Source organism: Lepidothrix coronata, unplaced genomic scaffold (assembly GCF_001604755.1).
Source record: "Lepidothrix coronata isolate B3197 unplaced genomic scaffold, Lepidothrix_coronata-1.0 Scaffold59, whole genome shotgun sequence".
Lineage (NCBI taxonomy): Eukaryota > Metazoa > Chordata > Aves > Passeriformes > Pipridae > Lepidothrix > Lepidothrix coronata.
Genome location: NW_016690239.1, coordinates 4,227,547 through 4,239,418, shown reverse-complemented (window position 1 = coordinate 4,239,418; position 11,872 = coordinate 4,227,547). Strand labels below are relative to the sequence as shown.

General features: G+C 38.7%; 1 protein-coding gene across 4 annotated transcripts in view; it reads left to right on the top strand.

Annotated features, from left to right (window-relative positions):
- PRTFDC1 (phosphoribosyl transferase domain containing 1) overlaps positions 1-9,913 on the top strand; it is a 46,126-nt gene extending 36,213 nt beyond the window's left edge. For 2 of the 4 annotated variants that reach the window (XM_017817103.1, XM_017817101.1), the window contains 5 exons: positions 3,967-3,984; positions 5,407-5,489; positions 5,900-5,946; positions 7,915-7,991; positions 8,636-9,913. In XM_017817103.1, the coding sequence (XP_017672592.1) occupies positions 3,967-3,984; positions 5,407-5,489; positions 5,900-5,946; positions 7,915-7,991; positions 8,636-8,683 (273 nt within the window). In that variant the 3' untranslated portion in view covers positions 8,684-9,913. The remainder of the gene's footprint in view (positions 1-3,966; positions 3,985-5,406; positions 5,490-5,899; positions 5,947-7,914; positions 7,992-8,635) is intronic. The other 2 variants (XM_017817104.1, XM_017817102.1) reach the window with 1 other exon arrangement.
- Positions 9,914-11,872: the final 1,959 nt, after the last annotated feature.

Genomic DNA, 11,872 nt, shown 5'->3' with positions numbered 1-11,872 from the left:
TTAATTATGCTTCACTGTCAGACTAGGTGCATTAAAGCATGTTCTCCAGGGACTGTACAATATTTAGTTCCTGACTGAAAGATGGAATTAGCATGTAATGCTAGTCATACTACCTGGAAAAATACTACCTGGAAAAATACTACAAGATATTAAGATCTTAAGCAATTATTTTAAGAATTTGGTTGAAAGAATGACATGTAATGACAATAAAGATGAACACTAACTTCTGTGTTTGTATAGAATTAATCTTTTGCATAAATGGAAGTGAGGGAGGACTGACTCAGCAGCAGTTCTGAACTGGAGACAATAGGTGGATCACAAGTTGCACATGAGACACCAGCGTATCTTTATAAAGGATGTAACTGTTGTACTGGAATATATAGAAAGGAAGATTATTTGTAAAGTGTACAAAATGGTTCTTTTATTCTTCTCGGCACTGGAAAAGGCTTCTTTCTGGTTTGGGACCCCACAACTGGAGAAGGATTCTGACAAGTTGGATAGGTTCCAGAGGAGAACAAAAGAGTGATCAGAAAGCTAGGAAATATAACTTGTGAGAAGATGTTGAATAAATAGGAGTTATTTAATCTGAACAAGATGAAACTGGGGAAATATGTCTTTCTCCAAATATAGAAGAAAAAAAAAGAGAAGAAAATAAAGCTTTTTCTATGTCCACTGCAAAACAAGTTCAGGCCAAATATCAATAGAAGTTTTCTAACTGTACGTTTGTTCTTAGATAATGAGGCACTGAGACACATTGCCTGGGGAAGATCTGAAGTCCTCATCATGTTCTAGAACAGGTTAATCAGATATCTGTGAGGGATAGTTTAAAGTTGATTCTTTGGACCAACAGAATAGTCTTGATGACTTTCACGGTCTCTTCAGCCCCATGATTATTTTTTTTTCTTGCAAGTTAAATAGTAAGGTCTGCCTCTCCCTATTGGTTAATCCCAATTCCATGGCCAGGGAGGCTGTTGTCCCCTCATTCTGTCCAATTTTGTCATTACCACTTGCAAGCAGTCAAGAGAATCCTTACTTCTGATCTTGACAGAATAGCTGAAGCAACAGTGGTAGCAAAGAAACCCATTTGTCAATCAATGATATGTCTCAGGACTGTGCTTTTCTTTCAATCTGTCACAGCCTCGTGTGCACTAATAGGCCTTTAATGGCCATGACCTGTGTCTCTTGGGGCCCCCACCCACACCTGTGGGCACAGGAGCGGCAGTTCAGCTCAGCCCTGGACCAGACCTGAGCTTTGCTGTGTTGGTATCGACCTTCAGCTCAGCTGCAGCCATGCCTGTATGTTACTGCAAACATTGATCCAGACTCTGACTTGTAGACTTACTTCATCAAACTTGTCTCATCGCTGTGGACCTGCCTGCAGTTCAGTGGACTGTGTTTCATCATGGTTACTCTCACTGGACCTGATCCCAACCTGTGGATTGACATCCCAGCTTGGCCTCACATCTGCCTCATCACCATGAACTCACCTGATGATATCCACTCTTGGTTGAACAAGTCTCAGGTCTGCCTGCTCTCCTCGCTGGGGCTCCGTGGGCTGAGCCTGGGCTGGTGAGGCCCCTGCAGTGCCAGCTGTGTTACTGTCCTGAGCTCGTGGCTCCCCTTCACTCCAGGGGTGAGCAGCCTGACACTGCTAAGGCAGGACTGTGCAGCCCTCTGCTGTGTCAAATTTGGGGTCCCATTTCGTGCCATAGCTACTGGATAGGTCTTGTCATTAGAAGGTCTGTGCTTTTCTGTTGGGAGTAAAGTTCTTGCCAGCAGTGTGAAGAGCAGTAAAAGATGCACAGAATGAGTCAGGATGTCAGGCTGAGGGTAGGTCAGCCTCTCTTACCTTGCAACTCACAGTCATCCTGAACTGGTTTCCTGGTACTGAAGGAGTTCATTTCCATCTTTAGTTCTGGTGAGGTTCTTTCCTTATCAACTCTTCTGCTCTCTCCCTGTATCATATATATCATATATGTGTGTGTGTGTGTGTGTGTGTGTATAAACACATAAATATTTACATATATCACCACCAGCTGCACAGGTTCACTGGGGGTAGTTAGACATGTAATCTTCAGATGTCCACTGACTGAATCAGGTGATTTGCTTATGCCCCAAACCCAGGTGTCCTGAGCTAGTCTTTGGAACTGTTTTTCCTAGTTATGACTTCATCCAGGAAGCCAGATGAGAGCCAAACCATTTTTGGATCCAAATGGCTTCCTTCAAGCAAATGTGTTCCTGCACACCTGTCATAAGCTTCTCCTGAACATGGTTTTGGTCTCTTCATCTTATCTAAATGACTGACATACTTCTCTTCTTTCTTGAAGAAGTTTCTAGAGGCAGGGCATCTTTGGACTTTTGTTGTTAAGAGGCCTTTGACTTTTTACCTCCACAGGACTAGGTGTTTCAGATACAGAGTTGTTTGTGTCAGCAGCTGAGAGGTTGAAAGTCAGGAGTGCCAAGCAGGATAACCACCAGTGAAACCTGTTATGAAAACACCAAAAAGGAGCCACCCTCCAAGATTAATATACATTCCAGCAGAGCTCAGTCTAAATTAGTGGCTTTCTTGAGTGATATCTCCATTGCTGACATTTGCTCAACCACTACCGGGAGTTCCCTCCACACCTTTACCAAGTGTTTTGCCATTTCAGAAGCATCCAGGTATAATACAGTGTGTGGTAACATGTTTCTGCAGTGGTTGATGCATGAAGCATGCTTTGTCTCCCTACCAAGCACTGTGAGTGTTAGGAGGAACTGCAGTGTGAATATAAATATGGATAATCTATATTAATAATTTCTGTTTTGAAGATTAAAAATTATTTACATATCAGTTAATGAAAGTGTCAAAGGTGTGCTGTTTGTCAGGATGCTCCCTTCACACACTCCTTCTCCATGCGTTTGAGTCTTTCTCAGAACTCTCAACCTTGGGATTCTCTGATGGAAAAGGAAGTTAGACAGTCTCCACGTTATGGGTGTAGCAAAGCCAACAAGCTTGATAGAAAGGAAGCAGAGTGTAAGCTAGTCTGGTGAATACCGCATGGATACGAAACTGGTCTTGAGGTTTTGCAGAACATACAGCGTGAACACGTGTGTAAGATGTATACATTGATAGATAGATAAAGGTATTTATGAAATAACTTTCTTCTTGCCTACTGCAGGTTTCACTTCAGACAGTAGAGCTTAATGCAAGATTGTAAGAACTTTTGAACATGCCTATGATAATGCTTACTAATAAATACATTTTTATTTCTTCTAATAAGGACATTGCATCTTATTACTGCTTTTAATAGAAGAACAGAAGTCTCCTTAGATACTATGATTTGTGGAACAGTGATGAACCATTTCATCAAAAAGATCAGCCTGTGTGATGATGCTGTCATAAAGCCTGACATCACTGCTCTTGGCTGGATCACTCCCCTTCTCTTCAAATAATACTGATTTCAGCAGCAGTATTTGAAGAGAAAGAGGGTGCTTCCCAGCGTGAGATTGGGTGGTGCAACCTAGCCTGTAATCCTTTACTGTGAGGTTGCTGGGGCGTGGGTGGAGGGAGGAAGAGCATCTATTTCAGAGAAAGAATATTATTGCTGTAGTCTCATATTAACATTGGAAATAATATTTTAGTGAACTGTAGGGTACACTGTAGTACATGGCTAGAGACACTGGGATGAAGTGAAGCTCATTCCATTTGGATTTCTTCCATCTAATTTTATTTTCCAAAGCTACATCCGTTCTTGGACAAAGAGGATAATCTAGACAGAACTGAATTAAGTTGTAGCCCCTGACTGCAGGGCTTGCTCTTATGGCTGGCTCTTTTTCAGGGCACAAAAATGAAACAGGAAACTCCTTGTGTCCTACTGTGTTGTACATATGCACATGAATCTGTCTTCATTTCACTTTTTCAAGTATTTGTTTCTTTTAGTATGTGAATATTGTGTAATTGTATTACTTTTTGTTTGTTTCTTCCAGAATGTTCTAATTGTGGAGGTAAGCTTGGTGCTTATGTCATATTTTACTTAGATAGTCACACAGTCTAGTCATGACAGGGTGTTCAGTTTCTAAAGCCTGTCTGTGTTTACACTTCTTTAGCTGGGAGGTGGTGAAGAGGGAGAGGGGTTGATTTGCTTAATGGCCTCTCAGTCTTTTTGCAATTGTGTGAGGGATCAAACTGCATTGCTGTCACTCTAATTAGTGCTCGGCCTTGTGATACCCAGAAGTCTTTGTTTCTGCATCATTTGATTTGTTCTTTCTGTGGTTTCATCTGCTCATGTTCTGCAAGTTGTTCTGTTCCTTGGAGGACAGTGAATCAACTGCAGTGATGCCCTGCACTTCTCAGGTGCATGACTTTGAAATAGTAACCCTGAACATGCTTTACAGCTTCAGGGTTGTTCACAGGGTGGTTGGGAGTGTCAGTCATTCCCTCAAGTCCCATCCCCAGCTCCTGCATCCAACTCTCCATCCAGCACTGTCCCCTGGGGGACTGCCCATCACAGAGCTGTTGTGGGTCAACAACAGTGTTCAGTTGTAGAGGAAAGAATGTATCACCTCATTGGTGCTTCAAATTAATATAAGTGATTCTCTTTGAAAATGTTGAATAAGGAACTGGTACAGTTAGAGAGCACATCAGGATCTGCCTGGCATTTCAGACCCAGTCTGTGGGATGTAAGCTGGAGAGTGTAATGAAGGAACTGTATAATGTTGGAATGTCTTCTCCTAGCAAAGAGTGGGAAAAAAGTCATCATCCACAGGGATGGCTGGTTACCTGAACAGCTGATAGGAGCTCTATATTTGTTAATTCTAGCTACCGTAACAGAAATTAAAAATGTCCAAAGAAAATTTTGTTAATGCTATTAGACAGCTGGGGAGCAGAGGCAAGGCGTTGATAATGAAAAATCCACACCCACAGAGTTCAGGAACAACAGCTGCTCTCCATGTCCTGGTCGGTTTTGTAGCCAGGTACCTACCGATCTCATTGATGATGTTGGGTACGGCAGCTCTGGAGAAACCACATTTGTACTGGACTAAGAAAACAACAAATAGGGTAGATTTAGTCCTGACTTGGAGAGATGTTGACATGCTGTGATCTTGATATGAAAAGTCTAGTCCCTGCATCCTTACAGCCCCCAGTAAAGTCATCTCCAGTCCCATGTTACATCCCAAATACTTGCAACATAGCTGTTTTCAAGAGGAAGTGGACAGTCCTTGAACTGATTATTTTATGAATAGAAAATGCTTGCTTCGAAGAGTGTAAGCTCAGTTATAACCTTTTTTGGATGTGGCTTACAATGCACTGGGAAAAATAAATCATCTCCACAAAATAAGAAGGTGGAACTGCTCGGTCATTGTCCAAATTTCCTCTTTTCAGCTTTTCTTTGTGTTTTACTTGCTCTATTTTTCATATTTTGTAAGGATATTGTTGGAACTGGAAGGACCATGAAGGTTCTGCTTAATACTATAGAAAAATACAAACCAAAAATGATTAAAGTGGCAAGGTGAGTAGAACAATCACAAAATAGTAATTAATTAGTCTAGTCTAACCTATTTGCGGTGGAGGTTCCCATTCTGAGATCCTGCTTTAATTCGATGCTGTACTCTTGCATGGGGAGCTGTGCAGAGGAGCTGCTTGAGTCACTAAGGGGAGGGTGGAGGAAAGGAGAGGAAATGCTTTTGTATTGTTCTGCAGTGACAATGACCCTCTAGCCATTTCAAGGCTGGCACTGATGGACTTGGAAGGGGAACACACCCACCTCTTCCCTGCCCTCAGGACGTTGTCAGGAAGGGAAGCAGAATGAGAGCAGGGATTCACATGGCTCAGAAGTTTTTTGATAAAGGGAAGAGTTTTTATGCATGTTATTCAGTGACGTATCTAGATTTAAACGGTTTATTTTATTTTTAATTACAGTTTGTTGGTGAAAAGAACATCTCGGCCTGATGGGTACAGACCAGATTGTAAGTGTTGTTGTAAAAATCTGTACATGACTGTAAAAGAAGTTACCACTACTCTTATCACTTACCTTTCATATCATTCTGTGGACTGCTAGAAGCATTGAAAAATATCAGTTGTCAATGGGACTACAGGATTCAATGGAAGGATTTGTATAACTGTGGTTTGGAAAGCCTAGCCTCCTTATGTTTTCTGCAGAGTACTAACTTTATAGGGAAATTTAGAAGGGTTTTATTTTATCCACGAAAGGCGAGTGTTTTATCGTCTGTCTCTGACAAACTGTATAGAAGAGAATGTGCATTTCTTCTTTTTCCTTCTTCATTGCATCTCTTTGGAGGAGCTGAAGGATTCCATCTGAATGTGAAAGATGTTTTATTATATAGGTATTTGCAAGTTTTACATTTTTTTAATCAGAGTAACACTTCTAATTAATTTTTTGAAAAGTATTTTTCTAAAGGGTAACTACTGTTATTATAATTAAATCCCACCCCCCAAAAAGCAAAAGATAAACTGGGCTTTTTAAACTTTCTCCTGCTGCTCTGTTCGTGTCATACCAGCACCACTTCTCTCTGAATTACTGGTCCTTTTACTATACTATGATGAAAGCATAAATGGAGCTATACCAAGCTATTGTAATTTTAGACTTATTTAGAATAAATGATGTAATAAGAGGTATGTGGCTAAATACAGAAAGAATAGAGACATCTAGAAGAGACCAACCAGTATTTGCTACTGAAGAAGGCTCTGGTCAGCTGAGTTGGAGAGGAGGGTAAAAGGAGAGTAGGCAGGTGAGTACCAGGAGGCAGCATGAAGGGTCTTGATTTGGGATGTGGGAGAGAGGGAAACTTTATGAAGCAAAAGTTACTTAAATGTTGAGCATAGCCCTGAAGTTCTGGCTCAGTAGTTCGAACTGTGACCCAAACATTTTGTTGTACAACTTTTTATACAGTGGAGTGGTATTTTTAACATTCAGAATTTAATTCAGTAAATTAAAGTATATATTTGACTGGATTCACTGATGATAAACATATAAAAAAGGCAATAAAATTACTTCATTAAGGGTAGCATGTATTAACTTGTAAAATGAAACAGGTTTTATCCTTGTTTATTCAAACTGTGATGAATTTTATTAAGCATCAGAGATCTTTTTGTAAATCAGTGATAGTGCTGTCTCATTTCCTCACCCAAATTTACAATTCCAAAGTGTCTATTACCCCCATTTTTTCCCAGCTGAATAAATTCCTTACTTGAATAGCTGTAAAATTTTTTGTGCGGACCTATTTTTGTGTCTCTAAGACTGGGTTTTTCTCTAGCTACTTAGTGAACAATTTGGAAAGAGTCTAACTTGTTGCATATAGTGCTGATACTGCACAGACCTTCACAGTCAAAAAGATGCATCCCTGTACTTAGCTTCAGATGTATGACATGTATAATTCACCTACACTGCATGCATTTACTTTGTTAACCATGTTCATGAATCTTCATAAGGTTGAGGCTTTAATTTAAGAAGCATTTGAAATGTTTTGGTAGTGTAATATACAAAGTAGTTTTTGCTATTCTCAGCAGAACAATATCTAGATCTCTGAAAGTTACTTCTGGTTTAAAATCGTACATTTTTGTGTCATTACTGTGATACTGGACAGTTGCCATCACACACATATACCAACAGAGCTTCCAAACACAAGCAGAATTTTCCAGCTCTGATTCTTGCTTCCTTCCACAATGTGCCAGTGATAATTGTACACACCTCTCCTACTCTCCCCTGACTATTCACATCCCTGTCACAAATAGTCTATGACTGGCAACTGGTTATGGGGCTGCTGCTGACCTTGATGTCTCAGAGTCAAAAGTAGCATAACCTCAACTGACTACATATATGTAGAGTTTGCTCGTTGAGAACCAACTCATGAATTAAGGGCTTATAATTGCCACTGATCTTGTATTGATGGTGTTTGTTATTTGTCTCAATACAGATTACGGATTTGAAATTCCAGATTTATTTGTGGTAGGTTATGCCTTAGACTACAACGAGCACTTCAGAGATCTAAACGTAAGTTTCCTGTAAAAAAAGTTGTTTAAAAAGTAACTGGTTTACTTTTCCCATATTTATTCCCACAAATACCCCATCATTTACCTCCTCCTTTCAGCTCTGAGGAGGTATGTCTTTGACGTGGTTGGGATTTGGGATCCTTTGAGTAAGTGCAGAATTCCCTGCAAAGCCTCAAATAATACAAAGGAGTCCCTGCTCAGCACTGAGAAAGTTCCTTCCCATCTCTTCCCCCTAAGAGCAGAAGTCATACCTCTGCTATAATTCCATCTGAGGTGAGCCTAGGACTTCTCAGGTCCACCGTTCCCCGTATGTGCAGAGACAGCTGCAGGAGTGAAACAGCCACAAGTCAGACGGGTTGTCTGAATGCTGTGTTGCCTGCCCCTTTTCTCAGAGAGGTGAGGATGGAACAAAGGTGCAAACCTTGCCTTTGCTTCTTGCGGTACTCCCAGGACGGACCTCAAAGCTGGGAATTCCAAGTGGAAAAACTTGCTGTAGCTAGAAAGTGAAATCAGAATTCACTTCCAGATCTCTGGAAAGAGTAATTGTAAGATCACTAGATTGGCCAAGCCGAAGTATTTCTGAAAAATTAATTTATAATCAATAATGTAACTATGCTTTTGCAATCACTGTTCTATTTTTTTCAGCATATATGTGTTATCAATGATCATGGCAAAGCAAAATACAGAGTCTGAAGCAGTAACATCCACACCTGAATATTTGAGTGAAGCAGGAATTTGACTACACTCCCTCAAGCATCTTCCAGAAGAGGGATTCAACTGACTCATGTGTCTTTCAACTCAGTATAATAAGGGGTTTACTCTAGAGATACTGATTAATATTTACAGAAGTGAGAGCTCTTATCTAAGATGTGAAGTATAGGGCTTTTAAAGTTACTACCTTTTTTAAGTATTAAAATTATCACATAAGATGCCTTTTGACTAATAACTTGTCTGCCTCAGGTCTCATTGTGAATGCATCTTTTTGTTCACTCCATCATTCCACCCGTCACAATTCACGTACTTCATGGCATTGCATAACATAATTCAACAGTGCCATTCTGTACATGAAGATTATTTTAGAGGATTTTACTGACTTCATCATCCCTTTAGTCTTGGTCAGATGTGCTGCTGCTAAATTGAAAGCATTATTTTGATTTAATTCCACAATTCAGAAGTTTCAGCTGAAGCTCTGTGTTGTGTTGCGGTTCATTAATGCTTCTTTCTAACAAAGTTTTAGCTCTCAGAATGCACTGAATTAGAGTGTAGGTCAAAATGAACCCTTGCAATACACTGTTGATCTGAAATTGGAAGATATCTGGTTCTGGTATGTCATGTAGCCATGGATCTAACCTGTTTAATGTGCTGAATTTTAATCAAGACAAAGCAATGCCAGGCAGGTTTGAATTTCTGTGTGGTATCCCTTGCTCCTATAGGACACAAACAAGTATAAAAATTAACAGTATCCTCTGACTATATTCTTAATTAAACCTCATTAAGCACAAAAGTTTACTTCTAGTCAGACAGTTATTCAGTTATGATTTGATTTTTTAGCACGTCCAAGTTGAGACTTTTTGTAACATTTTGTTGTCTTCGAGAATAGAGATCTGACAATGCTGGAGAAGACTTGTATAGAAAAAAAAGAAAATAAATGTATAGGAAAACATAGAAAACCAGGTAATGCATGAGTGCTGTAGACTCTAGGGATTCCTTCCTTTCTTTATACATCATGTTTGAAGAAGTTTGTGAATTTACACATTACATTAACTGCAAGAAGTGTAATTCTGTATTGAATGTAACTGTTCTTAACTTCCCAAGGGAAACCAATGCAAATAAGGGGCTGTGTATCAGTAGCTTTGCTCTGAAATGTGAGAGGCAGATCATTATTAGCCGCTATAAACTAATAAAGAAACATTAAGAACACTTGTTACATTGCACAGTTGTTTTTTTTCCTGCTTCAGCGTATTTCACACATCCCATAAAACTTTTAAAAAATATGCATTTAACTGGTAATATAAACATACCTTATATATGTGTCCTGTGACTCATAACCTATTGTTATTTGGATAAAATCCATGATGTTAAGGGAACAAAAAAGATCAAAGAATTATTATTGATAGAGAATGCTTTAGCCCTCTCTTACCTATATTTTAGAAGAATTCTGTTGAAAAGCTTTCCCTTAGAGTAACTTTCTTCTGTTTTAGAGAAGAATGCATACCCATACAGCCCCTGGAAGAAGCTGCTGAAGAGTGTCATCTCTTTTTCTTTTATGAAAGTGTTAAAGTTTTTTCTTAATGTTTCTGACTTCTTTGGATTTTTTAGTAATGGCACATTGTGTAGACTGACATGCTTAGGTTTAGTCCAGGACATGCATTAGGTTATTGCCTCTTTTTCCTCTCTTCTTAAAATGTCACAGTCCAGTTCGCCTTGCTACAATGATCAGTCTTCAGCAACAATAACCACAAAAATGTAGGAAGTGAATTTGTGTAAAATTAGTGTGAAAATATGAAGTACTTTGTGAAAATATGAAGTACTTTAGATGCACATAAGTCAGACAGTGTTAAAATTGTTTAATTGGAAGACTGATATTATTAAAATCTACATAATTAATAGAAAAGATCAGATTTCTAGAAAATACAAGAACTGGAATGTTTCTTCAAATTAATTCCATTTCCTCCTGTCATCATATTTTTAACATTATGAAAAAGCACCATACAGATTTCAGTAGTGAATTTACATGTGCAGTTTTACTGTGAATAAAGGGAGTTTTCTATTCTAATGTGATATTTAAATTTTGTACCTTCATATGTCTGAACATGTCCAGGCATCTCAGCTGCCATCGACATTACTCTTTGCTTGAAGCTCTTCCATCTGAAAAATTAATTTTCGATTACTTTAATAATCAGATTCCAAAATATCATTAGTGTAGCTGAGGGAACAGGTAATCATGCATGTATGTCTGATCAATATTGGCTTTAGTCTCTTTGGTGTGCCCAGAGAATTTACTGTCTCATGTTTCAATAGTAGTGCTGGTTCTATTCTTTAATTAAAAGGCCACTAAACATTTTTTCAGTTGTGGTTGCACTTTATGACCCACAAAGCTACGTTTCGGTTTTTTTAATCAGTTCAGCAACATCTGTTGCTTAAGAGGAGAGGATGTTCTTTAAAATCCATTAATTCCCTTGGACATTGTGTTTATGTACTGTGTGGACTTCTGGTTTTATCTCAGTTTTTCTTCTTATGCAGTTAACACCAGCATTCTTTCCCTACCTGTTGAATACAAATTAGCAAGGACAATAATTTGTTTTAAAGTTATGTAAATATTTAGCAGCCATCAGGTTTTAGACTTTATTCAGCCCGTTCATGCTTATACTTGGTCCCATTCCAAAATATCCAAAAGTGATTTTCTGGAGAGAAAGTCAAAGTAGGAAGAATAATTCCTTCAGCTTGGTTAACTGAATATAAATTAGGATTTCACGTTGCAAACCATAGATATCGTCTGAATATCTGGTAGTTTCTGCTTTAAAAATAGAATTGAAATTGTCTAAAAGGTCTGTAATTAAGATATTTTTTCAATTGAATTAGCTGCTGCATTCTTATAGTTAAAGCTGAACAAAGTACAAATTAATATCTGGGTGTTTGATTGCTTACTATTGGTATTATATTTCCTGACCATGCTGTGTTAATCCTCAATGTTTAATTAATAAATTTCTAGAATGTAAAATTCCAACATCTCCACTCAAAATACAATACAAACTGTATGTGATATTCAGCTGCAGAACAGTTTCTGATCTGTGAAAGAGTCAAATCATCACAGTGTAAACACAGTAAAATGCCTAACTTGGAGATGCACTTATTCCATGAGTCATCATTATTGCTCTGTGG